The sequence below is a fragment of the Jatropha curcas genome, chromosome 8 (assembly GCF_041381405.1).
Source record: "Jatropha curcas cultivar XTBG-Jc1 chromosome 8, XTBG_Jcur_1.0, whole genome shotgun sequence".
Classification (NCBI taxonomy): domain Eukaryota; kingdom Viridiplantae; phylum Streptophyta; class Magnoliopsida; order Malpighiales; family Euphorbiaceae; genus Jatropha; species Jatropha curcas.
In genome coordinates, this window is record NC_143158.1 from 5197232 (window position 1) to 5215758 (window position 18527).

Consider the following 18527-nt stretch of genomic DNA (forward strand, 5'->3'; position numbering starts at 1 on the left):
GTTTCTGTCTATGATCCACCTTACACTCGTAATTATATACAGATCTATATATGTATATGGAAAAAATATTAGATACCAAAACTATTCTTTAATTAATATATGATGGTGTTCCTCTGTTTTGGAATAGCCAACCAGTGTTTACGGAGATGATCCACTGACGACTACGCTGGTGGCTACTGTAAATGACGCCTTATGGGAGGGTGGGGATAGATGTAAACAGACTCTGAGAGTGAGGTGCATTAAGTCCGCCGACGCAAGCAAACCTTGCAAAAAGCACACCTCTGTCGATGTAAGAGTAGCTGATTACTGCCCAAACTGCGAGACAACTTTTCAGATTTCTGACGATGCTTATGCCAAGATTGCCGATCCTAATGCTCCATCACTCCAAGTTGGATATAGCTGGTAACTCCACTTCACTTGGTTTTACATATATATATATATATATATATATATAATCAAGTAATTAAATTATGGATGGATTTTGACTATCTTTGTTTAATATGCAGGGTGTAAGGGAAGTCGTAAATGGCATTAACAGGAGAAGCTTGTGTGTAGTTCCCCTAGCAAGTTCTTATCATGTCCAACACCAAAATATAAATCAATAAAAAAGGGAAAATAAATAAAGAATGTGTGAAGAGTGTAAGGATGATGTTCAATCAAGAACAAAAATGACAGTAAGCACAATCAAGATCAAAAATAACAGTAAGCAAGCAAATAAACTATGTAAAAGAAAACATCAAATTGCCATAAGCACATCAATGCTGGACAATCATTTTCTTCCAAAAAGACATTTCAATGAACTTGCATGACAAACTGTAATGGCAGAGAGATTAAAGAAAGCGAAATTAGACTTTTGCATCGCTCGTGCTATCTTCAAATTAGACTCTCTCGCTGTTGTTCGTGTAAAGAGCTATCTTTGTATAGCTATTATATTCTTTGTATAGTTGTCATATTCCCTTACTCCTAGTCATGATAGATGCACCCATCACAGTGTCGTAGCTTTATAGTTGTATATTTTATGATTTCCATCATTATCTTTTGTAAATCACATGTATTTATATTTGGCTATTCATGCCTAAGAGAATATACAATTTTGCTCTTTTCTTCAGTTCGAGCCATTAGTAAGGTGCAATATGATTTATCTTATTTTGGTCTTGTTATTAAAGATTGTCTTGTTTTTGCAAGTGCTTAGCTAATACTTGTTTGTACTGATCTTTGATTTGATTTCTTACCATAGTTTGTTTATTTTCCTTAACAAAAGGGAAAAAAAAACACAAAATTTGCTGATTACACTAAAATCACGTAATATACCTGCAAGAGAAAAATCTCAAGATCAAATACTTAGGCGAGAGATTCTATATTATAGATAGACTATAAATGACCATACATATGTATATATACATACTCCACTAACATTTTAAAATAAATTTTTTAAAAAATATATTATATTATCCATAATCTATAATATATAAATATTTAATTTAATTGATTTTAGTGACTTCCTATTTCAATCAAATTGTATTACCAAAAAATAATTATAAATTAAAATAATTTTTGATTTTCATTAATGAAAATCGTGGCCACAATTGTCGCAAAAGTTATATGTAATAGACAATTGGCATTTGAGACCAGATTAGCGACCGCATTTAGTTATAGACGACTGTATTTTGGTTTCAAATTTTGAATTTTCAATTACGACAGTAGTATGGTCGCAATTACACAAACACACGGTCGCAATTGACGGTCATAAATATTTTTTCATCAATTTTGAAACGATCACCTGCAAAATTAATTTTTTAAATAGAATCAATCCATAAATTACTAGTAATTCATATATAATGTCAAGGTAATTTTATAAATCGGATAAAATTGCTAAATATTTAAGTCAATGTGATAACAAATGATATTATTTAATTCAACTAAACAATTAATTAATACCAAACATTATCTTTCTCTCTCTATATATATAATCAATCAACATTATCAACTTATTCCCTCCCTCAAGCTCAACTCTAAGCTTTTCATATTTACAAAAAAAAAATATTAATTTATTTTAATTTTATAAAATTTCATTTTAAATTACCTCAATCTCCTTTTAATTTTTACATTTTACTTTAATATCGATGCGTTGCAATAAATAACGATAAAAAGTATTGCAATAAATTTTTTATTAAGTCTTAATAACACTTAAAATAGAATAAGAAAAACCTTAAACATTGATAATTTGAGTATATAATAAGGTTATCAAAAAATTGAAATGAGTATATAATAAGATTAATGAGTGGTTCACATATTCTCCTTTAAATGGAACCGAGAGTTCGATTCTTATAGATCAAATATTCGCTGTAAGCCTTTACCTTTTAGCAGACTGATTCAGAGCAAACATGATTTAATCATAGTTCAGTGGACTAGAGATATCTATAGTTAATACCAATATATATAATAAAATTGAATCTAAAGATTTTTAAATTAAAAACTACTTATATATTTTATATTCACGTATATACATTTTATAATTTTACGAGATCATATCAGCAAGTTAAAATTAATACATCACAGTTTATTTTATATAAAATAATTAGAAAAAAAATTTAATTCTCAATTTCACATATGAATAAAATTTTTTATGAACAAAATATTAATTAACTTGACCCGATATAAATGAAAAGACTGTAACACCATTATAAAACTTTTTAGCAATTTAGATATTACCAATGTTACACTAAAAGTGTAATTGTAAATGGCTATAGATCGTGTCAGGTACAATTTGTGCCATTTTAAACAAAGCTCTAATTAATTTATATGCAAAATATATGAATGGATAATTAAAATAATTGTTATTTTATTATATAAACTTCATACCTAATGGAAATTATTTGATATTTTACAAAAACAATTTTAAAATTTGTCTGAAATTATGGTCTAATATTTGAAGAAAGCACAGTTGATATGATATTGGCACACAGAATTTTAAAACCAGGTGCTTTCGTCAAAAAATCCCTTTCAAACCGAGAAAACCTACTTCCAAATCCTAAATATCTTCTTCTCTTCTTTTCAGTTTATCCATAATTCAGTTTCCATACATGGACACATATCTCTCCCATCAGCCACTGAATTGTCGTTTTCTTATCATCATATTTCTCTTTGTTTTCAATATAAGTGCCCAATGATAAAAACTCTTTTAATTACTAGATATTATGACTTTGGAATTTCAAATTTTTTACACTTAAAATTTTTTTATTTATTTTCATTTTTTTGCCAATAATTTTAAAAAAAGTTTCAAAGTTATGAAGTCAAATAAAAGTTTAAAAAATTTTAAAGCTTGAGTTAATAAAAGTTAAAAATTTTTATTTTATTTTCCTTCAGTTCTTTTGCTTTCGCACAATATACAAGTTAATAATACGAAAATCAAATCCAGTTCGAGTAAATATAATTAAAATAAAAGTGATTAATATTTAAATTTAACCAAGAGGACACAATTTTTAATTTATAACATTTCTTAGATTTCAAGTAACTAATCTAAATAGAATCAAGCTTTAAATTAATGTCAAACAATGAAAATCAAGCTTAGATTCCAAGCACTAAGGGGCTCCAACAAACATTCCTTACACTTTATAAGGACAAGGGAGGGAAAAAAATAAATAAGGAAAAAAATAAGGAAGGAAAGTAATAAGGTATTTTTATATTAACACTCAATTGGTTTAACCATTATTTTTTATTTTTTAATTACTATTTTCTAATTATTAACAAAGCTATTGTAAACACATTTTTTAATTATTTCACTATTAGATATAAACAATGTATAATGACAAATAATCACGTTTGCAAATTATTAATTCTTACCATTTTCATTGAGACACCCGGTCGTATTCATGTTTTTAAAAATATTTTTTAATAAAAGACAATTTCCACCATGTAAGTTTGAATTTATATTTATTTTTCATACCTGGTTTCGGGTTTTCATATCTTCGTGCTACATAGATTAAAATTCATATTATATAACACAAAAAATAATTATCTTTTTGCAAATTATCAATTTTTTTATTATTAGAGAAGAAAATTGTTCCATATAGAATGAATTATCAAATTTTATGAATTAATCAAGTGTAACCAATTGCTATTTTCATGATAATAGAAGCCCTTAATTGGTAATTTGTCTGATCTGATCCGTGGTGCTTCTACTTGCACATGCTTGAACGTGTGATTTAGGAAAAAACGTTATAAATTTATTCAAATCAATATATATATATATATATATATATATATATATATATATATATATGAGCAAGCGTTGTTTTTTTAGAAAGTTACATGTGGCATATCGACTTGACATTTTAATTTGGCATGTGGTATATTTTTCCAGTTAGGCTTCTACTTGGCATAATTTGATTTGATTTTTAATGTATTAATGTATTGATTTGGTTTGGATTTATTTTAAATTAGTGTTTTTGTTTGGTTTGATTTGATTATTCATGTATTAATGTATTAGTTTGTTTTTTTATTTTTAAATGGTGCTGTTTTTTTTTTTTAATTTTAAATTGTTTACTCTCGAGAAAAACTTTAGCTTTCTTAGAAATATTATACATATAAGTTGTATCACTATATTCTTCTGTATCTTTGGCAAATGTGTATTGGTTTCTGCTTTTAAATAAATTATTCATTTTTTTCTTAAAAGTTCAGAATTTTAACTATTTCCACTAAAGAGGTTAGTAGTTCTTACTCAAACTTTATTTTTGTCTCTTTCTTTAAAATTATTTAACACGGTTTGCAGTTATCAATTATCAAATCAATATATATATATATATATATATATATATATATATATATATATATATAGCAGGTAGAATTTGTTGGTGTTGCCACGTAAGATTCCAAATTAATGATATGTGTATGGCTTGATTGTTTGTTTTTATATTTATTTGAAAATAAATTAATTTATGATTGAATTAAACTGTCTTAAATGTAATTGATTAATATAACGTTAGAGAATTAATAGCTTAAGTAACAATTTATATAACTTTAATGATGTAAATAAATTTCATAATTTATAAATTTTAATGATTTGGACAATTTGTTTTTTTAATTATGCAAATTGATGTCATTGTTGATCATTTACAAATTACAACAAATCAAAGACTACCAGCATGCAATATTTGTGTGATCCCATCTTCTACATTGTAATGATTATTTAATTTTGTGGGTGCTTTAAGCCCTATCTTATTACCCCATGCATATTTATGGCGTTGCTGAATCTCTATAAATAGGGAGATAATGTGTTTAGCTTTCAATCACATTTAAGTGCCAATTTAATCATAGAGAGCAACCAAAACTAAAATCATGGGGAAAGGCAATGAAAGTATTGCTTATGTTGTGCATGGTGGGATACCTTGCCTCAGTTGCATTTGCCATTCGAGTGAACGATGACAATGGTGCTGAAGAGGGTGGTGCCAACGGCGAGGGGGGTGCTTCCGGTAATGTCAATGGCACTGCTTCTGCCTATGTACCTTCCTATCGTAAGTATATATAGATCTATATATGTATATGGAAAAATTATTAGATACTAAAACTATGCTGTAATTAAATATGATGGTGTTCCTCTGTTTTGGAATAGCCACCCAGCGTTACGGAAGTGATTCACTTACGCTGTTGGCTAGAGTAAGTGAAGCCTTATGGGATGGTGGGGATAAATGTACAAAGACTTTGAGAGTGAGGTGCATTAGTTCCTCCGACGCAAGCAAACCTTGCAAAGGCATACCTCTGTCGATGTAAGAGTAGCTGATTACTGCCCAGACTGCAAGACAACTTTTCAGATTTCTCATGATGCTTATGCCAAGATTGCTGATCCTGATGCTCCATCAATCCAAGTTGGATATAGCTTGTAACTCCACTTCACTTGGTTTTACATATATATAATATAATCAAGTAATTAAATTATGGATGGATTGTGATTATCTTTGTTTAATATGCAGGGTGTAAGGAAAGTCATAAATGGCATTAACAGGAGAAGCTTGTGGGTAGTTCCCCAAGCAAGTTTCCTATTATCTCCGACATAAAAATATAAATAAATAAAAAGGGAAAAAATAAATAAAGAATTTGTGAAGAGTGTAAGGATGATGTTCAGTAATGTAGCATCCATCTATACATATCTTCATGTAATATCATATGATTTTGTTTATAGTTTATCTTGAGTGAAAGATAAATCAATTTTCATCTCCCTCTTTCTTATCTTTGAATTTTAAATTGCATTATTCCGTGACACTACAGTTGTTAAAACAAAAAACTCAATAAGACTAATCTCATACTCAAAGAATACTAATTATTTAAAAAAAAAAACATCAACGGCTTATTAATTAATCTTACTAATATGGATATCAAAACAGTTTGTTCCATACTTATATATGTATAGACCTATATTTATCAAATGTTAAATAGGTTTTTTTTTGTCTCACTTCATACCGATATGGACTTCATGATTCCAACTCTTGCAATGCCACGTTACTTTTAGTTTCCGTCTCATAATGCTATACCCAAAAAATGGTCGGAGGAAAAAAATTATTTGGGTGGTGAAAATATTCAATTTGCCTTAGAGAATGCTTGATGTTTCAAGATATAACTGCAAAAAAAAAATTTAAATAATTCTAAGAGTATAAAACGAGACTTAATATATAAACTTAGCAAATAATATGGGTTCAAAGGGACGACTTGCATGAATTTATGTCAATGAATATTGAAACTCATATTATACAAAACCAATTGCGTAAACTTTAAGGAATCTATGCATTTGGCTGAAAACCAAAGTTTTATATATAATTTTAATGCTATGTTTAATATAAAGTAAGGAATGAAATATATTACTGTGTTTAGTATGCATGGAGAAACAATTCAAATTATATTCATGTATTTGGTTGATAAGAATAATAGAAGGGATATAATAGCGAATTTGTAAAAAGACTAAACTACTCTTATTAATAAATTTACTGTAAATTAATTTATACAATTAATTATTTTATTAAATAAGGATTTTCCTTAAGATAATGATATGGTTAATTTTAATATTTGCGAACAATGATGAATTATGACAAAATAAAAATTATTTTTCAATCTTAATTCTATTCCTAATAAATTTTCAAAAAGATGTAATATTCACCAAGTGAGTGTAATATTATGACAAAATCAATAAAGTAAATTCATGACTTTAATTCGAGAGTATTCGTTGTCTTTTATTAAAAAAAAAAAATCCAATAAACAACCTTTAATTCAAGGGCGTATTTGATATTTTATAAAAATTAATTCAATAAACAAGTATCTTAATCATGTTTGATTATACAGATATATAGTGATATGAATGAATGATGGATAAAAGTTAGATAGAGAAGCCCTAAAAGATCCAAACTTATTCGGATGGAACTAAGAATTTCATTAATGGATAGATTCCATGCCATTATGGAAGGCACTATAGATATGTATAATGATACTATCTACTTCCATCATGTCTCCACAAACGAAAGATAGATATTTTCTTGAAAATTGTTACAAATTCCTGACGGGTATACAAGGAACATTCAAGATGTGTAAGTAAAAGGTTAACCTAAAAGAAGCAAACTGTCAAATATTAAGAGCCATGACCACTTATTTTTCATACAAAAAATTCTGCACATTCTTGTTGTTAGAGGACCATTTGACTTGTCGTGTGTTGGTTTTAACATTTCCAAGGGAACATCTTTGAACCAATTGGTAATGAATTCATGTGATTGAAACTATGGCAGAATGAAACAAGTAAAATTTAGGGATATTAGTTTTCCTAATGGAAAAAGGTGTCTTATATAAAATTACAAAATATCAAAGGGAGATACTGTAACCGTTTCATTACATTTGTTCCATGGATAGATGAAAAGGAAATTTAGCTAATGGGTGCTTTCTTGTTAGGTGAAAGCACTCTCAATATGCTATACTTGTGTGATTCCATTATTTGTATGTTATATATAATGATTTTAAAGAAAAATGTAATCAAGTCAATCGGTGTGTTTTAGTTGGTCTTGTCACTTATGTGTTAAACAAAAAGTTTCAGATTTGAAATATTTTTTTACCATAAGAATTTTTACCAATTTAGTAAGTAAATGGAATGACTATTCCTGTTGTATATCTCACAATGTTCTTTCGATCCATTAGACATTTCAATGAATAAAAAAGAAAAAATGTAATTTTGAAGGTGATTTTTTTAAAAAAATTCTTATTAGAGGATACATTAATTAAGTCCTATTTTTGTGTACCTTATTGGATGCTTATCTAATTAAGCAATTTGTGCGATTAAGCAAGAAACTCCAATTAATGCAAATCTATGTGGGTATCCAATTAAGCAAGAGACTGTAAATATGCTATGTTTTTTGTGATTCCATCATCTAAGTGGGTACTTTATGCCCTATTTTATTACCCAATGGCGTTGCTGACTCTTTATAAATGGGGAGGGTGTGTTTTTAGCTGTCAATCACATTAAATTGCTAATTAAATTATAATTTTTGCCTCATTTTTTCCTAATACATCCTTATGTTAACGTCCATAAAAAATTAAATGATTCATAATACATTATTTTTGAAATTAATTAAAGATTTGATTCAATAGAATTTTATTGGAGAATTTTAAAGGTTAATGTGTTAGTTTTGCTTATATAATTTAATTAATGATAATACAGTAGTTTGACTATTATAATTTGTCGACAAAGTAGCACATTAAATATGGATAAAATAGTAATTTTTAAATATAATTCATTTCTAAAAAAAAAAATAGGAAACAAGATAATGATTTGGAACGGATGAAAAAAGAAAGTAGGACAAAATAATGGGACAGATGGAGTATATTAAACACATTAATTATTAATAATGTGAGATAAATGATAATTTAGTTAAATCATTGAAATTTTGTACCATAATCTAAAAAATTATAGCATTTATATTTGTGGATAGAGGGAATACATTTTTGTTAATGATTATGATGTATTCATATATAATGGGATGACACAAATATATCATATTGAGAGTATCTAATCTGTGGTAAATGACTGGTGATGAATTAATTTTGTAAGTGGACATAAAAGCAGTGCACCACCCACTTGTTTTGTATCATATTTTTACCTAATTAACTACTAATTTGTTACATAATACTTATCACGTTTAAAATTTCGCGTGCCTTAAAAAAATTATTAAATGTGTCTAAGTTATAATAAATTATTGAGTAAATTGGCTATATTACCCTTAATTTAATATTAATTCTCAACTAAAACCATTAAACTGAAGTAATAATTATTGGTCATATACAAACTCCTTGAAATCACAAATGTGATAAGTAATTTGGAACAAACTATTTTCTCAAATGTGACAAATATTATGGAACAGAGATATTAGTAAGCAGTCGTTAACTAAAATCCTTTTTTCATCTATCCATATCTCTTGCTTTGATAGTTTGCAATTTTATATTAGTAGTTTCCATTAAACAACCACTTGTACATTTGCATGTACAATAATAACAGAAATTGCTAATTGGTTCAAAGATGTCCCTTGGGAATATTATAAGCAAACGCATGACGAGTCAAATGGTTCTCTTACAACAAGAATATGCAGAATTGTATATGAAAAATATGCGAGCATGATGCTTTATGGTTTAACAATTTGCTTCTTTTAGAATCTTGGTATGTTCTGTGTATAACCTATCAGCAAATCAACAAAAGATCTTTCTTTTGTGGAGAAAGGATGGAGGTGGATGTTATTGTATTCAGCACTTTCACAATGCAGATGGTGGCAGATTAGCAACAAAAATGATCTTCCTCCACCCCTTTTTTTTTTTTTTTGGTTTCAAATCAAAAATAATTTTTAATGTTTTTTATTTTAATTTTCAGTTTGGTCAATCAATTTAAATTTCTAGTGGATTTCACTTTTGTTTAGTGGCTTGCTTAGTTGGATGACACATGGTTGAAAAATTATTTTTGTACTTAATTTTTTTTAATATAATCTTTATGTTAAAGTTAACACGTTTAAATTCTCTATTTTTATTTTTATTTAGTGATTCAACTTTATTTTGTTGGATGCCACCTAATTGAAAAATTAGTTTTATATCAAAATCTCACTCTATATGTAAGAATGTCTTACAAAAACTAAATATTTACTATATCTTTCATTCACAAGAAATAGCTCAACATACTTAAATTTAGTGAACAATTTATAACATCAGAAGTTTTATTTATGAAAAACATTTGTGAATTAAGACAAATGAAAATATAAATATCTTTTTACTAGAAAAAAATAAAAAAGATGAAAATTTTTTTTGAAACAAATGTTCCAAGAGTCTGACACTCTCTTTTTTCATAAGTACATATATTATAAAAGAAAATTAGAAAAAAAATCACAAAAAAATGAAAATTAGAAAAAAAGATTTTTCTTTTGAAGCAAAAATTAAAAACAAATTGATGTAAAGCGGGGTATGGTATAACACTCTATCATGAATATCATGACAAAAAAATTGTATACGATAGTTATAGTTGTGAAAATGACATTGTTGTTATTTATACCTTATAAATTTACGTGATTATTAATTGTTTTATTTTTTTGATTTATTTTATTTTATTTGGACAGATGTGCAACTTACCTTTTTTTTTTTTTTATTGTGCAAATTTAAGTCATTGTTGATCATTTACAAATTGCAACAAATCAAAGACTACCAACATGTACATTGTAATGATTATTTAATTTTGTGGGTGCTTTAAGCCCTATATTATTACCCCATGCATATTTATGGCGTTGCTGAATCTCTATAAATAGGGAGGTAATGTGTTTAGCTTTCAATCACATTAAAGTGTCCATTAAATCATAGAGAGCAACCAAAACTAAAATGATGGGAAAGGCAATGAAAGTATTGCTTATGTTGTGCATGGTGGGATACCTTGCCTCAGTTGCATTTGCCATTCGAGTGAACGATGACAATGGTGCTGAAGAGGGTGGTGCCAACGGCGAGGGGGGTGCTTCCGGTATTCGCAGTGGCGGTGCTCTAGGAACTGTTTCTGTCTATGATCCACCTTACACTCGTAAGTATATACAGATCTATATATTTATATGGAAAAATTATTAGATACCAAAACTATTCTGTAATTAATATATGATGGTGTTCCTCTGTTTTGGAATAGCCAACCAGTGTTACGGAGATGATCCACTGCCGACTACGCTGGTGGCTACTGTAAATGACGCCTTATGGGAGAATGGGGATAGATGTAAACAGACTCTGAGAGTGAGGTGCATCAAGTCCACCGACGCAAGCAAACCTTGCAAAAGGCACACCTCTGTCGATGTAAGAGTAGCTGATTACTGCCCAAACTGCGAGACAACTTTTCAGATTTCTGACGATGCTTATGCCATCATTGCTGATCCTGATGCTCCATCACTCCAAGTTGGATTTAGCTGGTAACTCCACTTCACTTGGTTTTACATATCTATATCTATATATATATATATATAATCAAGTAATTAAATTATGGATGGATTTTGACTATCTTTGTTTAATATGCAGGGTGTAAGGAAAGTCGTAAATGGCATTAACAGGAGAAGCTTGTTTGTAGTTCCCCTAGCAAGTTTCTTATCATGTCCAACACCAAAATATAAATAAATAAAAAGGGGAAAATAAATAGAGAATGTGTGAAGAGTGTAAGGATGATGTTCAGTAATGCAGCATCTATATATACATATCTTCATTTCATGTAATATCAGCTGGTTTGTTTATAGTTTATCTTGAATGAAAGAGAAATCAACTCTCATCTCCTCTTTCTTAATTTTAATTGGTTACCTCTAATATTTTTGGACTACATACTTTGACTCTGAATTCTAAGAATTCAATTAATCAGTAATAATAACCGTAATATTTTAAAATTATTGGGAATATCTAATAACTTGATTTTTTTTTTCTTTTTTGTATTACCCATGAAAAGAAGATTAAAAATTATTAACCGAATCAATTGCAATATTAGCTAGTCTTAACCTAATATTCTAACAGCCTGTTTAGTAAGTTGAATGGTAATGGGATTGAAATTTCTATTACCATTCAATTGTTAGTAGCCATTATATTGTAGAAGTGGTAATCGATTTTGTAATAATTTTTTTTTATCAGCAAAATTTTAACTTTATTAATTAAAATTACTAGGAAAAAACTTAAAAAAACTTAAGCAAAACTAAACCCAAGCCAATAGGCTTTTCCAAAAACATTCAATCCTAACGGAAGAATGTTAAGTTGAAAAAACCTGAACTGAAATACATCAATATAAAGAACAATGTTAAAAGGTAAAATTTTGGAGAGAAAAAGTTATAACACGCCTAATAAAGTTTTTGTAGTACGTAAACAGAACCAGAAATAGTAACTTCAATAATAACTTCAAACACGCTCTTTTGCTTACAAGATACAGCTCTATTCACCCAATCTCAACAAATCAAGTTAAATATAATATCGCCCATTACCATTAATGAAAAAATTTAAAGAACATACTTGCAACACTGACATCTTCTATAAATCTATATCCAAGCGACAAAATTTTCTGAGGAGAGTAGAGATCTTATCATTTATTAGAATAGTGACAGAGAGAGAAGGCATTACATAGTGACAGAGTTAAAAATTACATGAGTCATGTATCTAAAATCTTATTTTGATTCGTTGGGTTTCCAATAAATAAATTCATTTCAATAAATAAATAAACTATTACTTGCACTCTTGGGTACAATTTTCTTAAAGGCCATTACAATGCAAATGATTAATCACATAAATAATACCATAGTGGAAGACTGGAACTGGAAGTCTTCAATTTGTTGTAACTGATAAGTGTTATTTTTATAGTATTTTTTATTGTGATTTTGATTAAAATTTCTATTGCTTTTAATTTATTTAATTAGTTTTTATGTAATATTGATATGTTTTTATTTAAAAGCTTCCTTGAAACACAACTCACTTGATTTTGAGGGAAAATGTAGGGTTTGGCAAGAAAAAGGACAAAAATAAGGTACAAATTCATTAAGCACGTCCGTGCTACAGTAGATGCCCATGCTACAGTGCACGCCCGTGCCAAGCAAAGAATCCTAAACTTAGTCAAAAGTTGCCAACCAACTTTCACTAATTTATGGAGCTAATCTTGGACAACTTTCCTCACATGCAAACCAAGATCTATTCTATGCACATGGGTGAGTCATAATTGAAGAAAATGGAGACCAAAAAGAGAGCTTTACAACCTAACAAAAGAAGACTTTGATGATTAAGACCATGTGGAATCCTCTCTCAAAGAGTCTATAGAAAAGAAGAGTAGGGAGATCAAAAGACAGACACACGTTACACTACATACTCCACTCCATCATCTCATCTTCCATCTCTCATTCTCTTAGTCTTGTACATAGTTTTATTTTCTTTTAAAGTTAAGTATTCAAGAGTTGTGCAAAGATTCAAGGAAGTCATCCAAGCAATTTATCTCTAGTTCTTATTTCTAACTCTTAATCTTGTTTATTTCTTTCATTATTCTTATTGATTATGGAATATTTATCAAGTATTATTGAGTTTTGTTTAAGTACTATGTGTAATTAAGTTCTTATACTAGGGGTTTGATGTAGCTTAATCTATTTTCCAATTTATGTAATTAGATTTATTTTTCTTTATTCAAGTTATGATTTATTAATGAACTTAATGCTTCTAGGCAGAATTTTCCCCTAGATTGATTTATTTCAATTATCACTATCGGAAGAAGGATCTTTGATATGAAAAGGTTAATAAAACACATGAGAATAATAACTTGATGCGGAAGCTATACGGTTTGACTCATGGGGGGTTTTCATAAGTTAATGACTTTAGGTTATGAATTCACAAAACAAACCATAAAACTTAATGATTTAATTCATGTTTGATTGCGCTATTGGAAGATAGGTAATTAGACCGGGTTAAAATAGCTAACAATACATCGGGAGAGCTTGTTAGTGATTTTTGGGTTGTTTCCCCTATTTGAATAATTAAATTGATCAATGAACTAATGAAATAAATTGGATAGAGTTAAGTGAAATTAAAACCCTTAGTGGTTTTACTTCCTTGATTTCTTTAATCAATAATTGCTTGCTTAACTTCTTATTTTTACTTGTTGAATTTAATTTCTATAAACAATTTCCTCATCTATCGTTTAAATAATAATAGGATAATATAATTTTGGTACTTGGTATACAATCCCTGTGGATACGATACTCTACTCACTCTATATTACTTACAGCGAATTCGTACATTTGCGAAATAAGCTGTCAGTAACGATTCAAAATCCACTTTCTTTTACATTGCACCACGTCTATAGACATGAGTATTGCTTAACTCAATTTACAAGTAAATTAGAAAGCACATAATTTGTGGGATGAAGAAGAAGAAAAATATGTTAAAAATTGTTTACTTTATTTTTTTTAATATATGATCTTGAGTTTTATTTTTCCAAATGAAATATTTGCAGTAAAAATGAAGTTTTTTTTCTCTAATTATGAGTTTATGTTATATATTTTGAGATAGGAGAGAGAATGTAATTGGCTTAATTAACTGTCAACATTAATTTAGTTTTTCAATGTTTTATACTATTAATTGTATTTTAATTTTAAAATTTAGAGTCAGTTGCATCCTAATTTTAGCTAAAGAAAAGGAAAAGTTATAGTACGATTCCTATGGTTTATAAAATCGGTTAAATCAAAAAAAATTTGATTAATTTATTTCGGTTAAAAATTTTACTCAAACCGACAAAATTATTGGTGGAATGCTCACCCTTACTCTTTGTTCATTAGCAAAGTTTAGGGCTTATTTTAATCTATAGACTTTGTCACTTTAACATCCCCTATCATATGCTTCAATTCTGCTAAAAATAGATTTTATTTATGGGTAATAATTGAAACATAAACAGTGATGCGAACACCCAGTACACAAGTTTCGCGCAGTGGTGGCATTTGCTTATTTAGTTTTTTTTTTTTTGTTTTTATTAAGCTAATTACTACTATAATTTTTGGTAATAAAAATGAAATTGAAGCATTAAATCTATACTTCTGGGAGATCTTGAGGGTTTGAACCATTTTTGGGGCAGGTCGGATTGCAAGGGTAGGCACAATCTATCTTCTGGAATGGAGTCCTGTCATAAAACCAATCTCCAACTGCCTTTGCAATTTTCTGTATGAAATGTATTTTGAAATGAAAAACAGATAGTTTTCTCTAAGCTTAAGAATAATTAATAATAAATGAGAAAGAAAATAAAGAACACAAATTGTTAATCATAAGAAAGGAGAAAATTAGTAGTTTCTTACTGTTTTGTCGAGAACTGGAGAGTCAGCCATGAACCATGTCTCCTGCAATTCAGTTTGGCAATGAACGTAGCAAGAGTCTATAAACAATCCTCGGGAAGAAGAGCCGACTGATGTATACAATGCATTCAAGAACTGCAACCTAAAATCTAAAGATAAACCAAAGATAATTATTAAATTCAAGAATTGCTCAAGATGCAAGTAAGGTTTAAAAGGGAGAAAACAGAATTGTTGTTTTATTCATTCTTGTGTTCTTTAAATATACATCAGTATATCCAACCTTATCATCAGGTTGTTACATGAGATAAGGACTATACAATTCAAATACAAAGACTGAATATATCTATTCCCAGAACTAATCCTGTACAGCTATTTCAGCTGTTCCATTACTCCCCCGCAAGATGGAGGTACCATTGCGTACTCCAATCTTGAACCTGTTTGCAATAAAAACCGATTTTGGCAGTGGCTTTGTTAGTAGATCAGCATGTTGATCTTTGGACGAAACATGACTGATGCGCAGCTTTTTCTTTTGAACAAGATCTCTTACAAAATGAAGATCAATTTCAATATGCTTCATTCGTGAATGATATACCGGATTTTGACATGCATATGTTGTGGAAACATTATCATAATAAATGACCGGCACATTTAAAGAATTTGTGACACCAAGTTCAGATAATAAAGAACTCACCCACATAACTTCAGATGCCGTAGATGCTACAGCACGATATTCTGCCTCTGTGGAGGACCGTGCTACTGATTTCTGTTTACGAGAGGTCCAAGATATACGAATATTACCAAGATACAACATGTAACCTATAGTAGACATTCGATCCGAGGGATCCCCTGCCCAATCTGCGTCAGAAAATGCATGAAACACAAGTGAAGACTGAGGAGTAATCATAACACCATAATCTATTGTTGATTTAAGATAACGCATCAGTCGCTTCAGAGCATCCCAATGCGCAGCAACTGGAATTTGCATAAATTGAGACAACTTGTTCACAGAAAAACAAATATCTGGCCTAGTCCAGGTTAGATACTGCAAGGCCCTGACAAGCTTGCGATATTCAGTTACATTTACTTCCGAAGCAGGAGAGTCATTCTTGGAGAGAGAAGTGTATGTGGCAAATGGAGTGGAGATTGGTTTCGAACCCTCCATACGGGCAGCAATTAACAAGTTCCGAACATAATGATGCTGTGTCAAAAATAATCCTGCTGGTGTTGTTTGTACATCAATACCCAAAAACAAATTCAATTTCTGAGGGTCCTTCAAAGAGAACCTAGAAGCCAACTCCTCAATGAACAACCGAACCAATTTATTGCAATTTCCAATTAGCAGCAAATCATCAACATATACTAGGAAAAAACAAACCAAGGTATCCTTACGATAAATAAAGAGCGAGTGATCACTCTTTGACTGTTCAAACCCAAACTGAACTGCACAATTTCTCAACGCCTGATACCAGGCTCTTGGAGCCTATCGAAGACCGTACAGAGCTTTGACAAGCTTACAGACATAATGTGGTTTATCAGAATCAACAAAACCAGGAGGTTGTTGCATATATACATGTTCTTGCAGAGGACCATGGAGAAACGCATTGTTAACATCGAGTTGACAAATGCTCCATTTATTTGTAACAGCAAGAGTCAGTATGATTCGAATTGTGGCTGGCTTCAAAACTGGACTGAAAGTATCGTCAAAATTCACACCAGGCCGTTGATTATACCCTCTTGCAACCAAACGTGCCTTGTGTTTAGCAATCGTGCCATCTGCATTCCTCTTTACCCAAAAAATCCACTTACAACCCACCAAATTCTTATCAGTACAAGGTGGAACGAGAACCCAAGTTCCATTGGCCATTAAAGCATCAAACTCTACAGACATAGCCTGACGCCAAACTGGTATTTTAAGTGCCTGTGAAACTCGTGTTGGCTCCACAGATTCAGAAAGAGGATGTTTCGTTACTGAATGAAGAATCTTTGGTTTAAAAATATTGTTTTGAGATCTTGTAGTCATAGGATGTGTTCGAATCGGAACAGTAGAGGAACCAGACTCAGACATTAATGAACTCGATTGAGAACTAGACACCTTAGTAGAAGATGAAGAAGAAGACACTTGAGAATTGTGAGATTCTCGAGATTGGACAGATTGAGAAAGGGACGGTGACTGATTATCTTCAGCAGCAAAAGAAGAGGAAGGGGAAGACACTAGAGAATTCGAAGATTGGGCCGATTGTGAATTAGACAAAGAAGGGGTATGCGCAGGAGATGAAGACAGATTGGGAACCCTAGTTATGGAGAACGGCAATTGAAAAGGAGGTAAAGAGGCATTTACTTGAGACAACACCGTATTGTCCATAGAAGAACTCTTATGTGAAGGTCGAAACGGCACCGTTTGGTAATTAAAAATATTATCAGTGCAATAATCATACCAAGAGCTTGAAGGAGCTAAACCTGACTTAGACAAAGTATGGCCTAGAAATTGATTTTCAACAAATACAACATGACGAGAAACATACACCTTTTCCGTACTAGGATCAAAACACAAAAATGCACTTTGACTCGATGAATACCCCAAAAAGATGCAAGGCTTTGATTTTTGTTCAAACTTATTATGGTTATAGGGCCGAAGATAAGGATAACAAAGACAACCAAACACCTTAAACCTAGTATAGTTTGGGTCTTTTTGAAACAACCTAAAAAATGGAGACGACATATTAAGAATTGGTGTGGGTAAACGATTAATGAGATAAGCTGCTGCTTGAAAAGCATAGGACCAGAATTTAGAGGGCAATGAGGTAGACTGAAGAAGACTGAGACCAGTTTCAACTAAATGTCGATGACGTCGCTCAGCAGTCCCATTATGCTGGGGAGTGTGAGGTGGTGTTTGAAGATGATTAATCCCATTATTTCTAAAAATTGGCTGCAAAGCAACAAACTCCCCTCCCCCATCTGTATAAACAGATACAATTTTAGTCCGAAACATATTTTCGACCAATTTTTGAAAAACTAGAAATATAGAAGCAACATCAGATTTAGCCTTAATAGGATAAAACCAAATGTATTTAGTATAGTGATCGACAAATATTAAATAATATTTGAAACCATCAATCGATTGAATAGGAGCAGGCCCCTATAAATCGGAATACAATAACTCTAAAGGTCGAGAACTAGAAAGAGACGAAATACCAAACGCGAGTC

General features: G+C 30.1%; 1 protein-coding gene across 1 annotated transcript; it reads left to right on the forward strand.

The window, feature by feature from the left end:
* Positions 1–10816: 10816 nt before the first annotated feature.
* LOC105633604 (EG45-like domain containing protein 2) lies at positions 10817–11809 on the forward strand. Its single transcript, XM_089724619.1, has 3 exons — positions 10817–11071; positions 11171–11444; positions 11551–11809. Exons 1-3 carry the CDS (start codon positions 10879–10881, stop codon positions 11555–11557), a joined length of 474 nt encoding a protein of 157 aa, XP_089580745.1. The 5' UTR covers positions 10817–10878; the 3' UTR covers positions 11558–11809.
* Positions 11810–18527: the final 6718 nt, after the last annotated feature.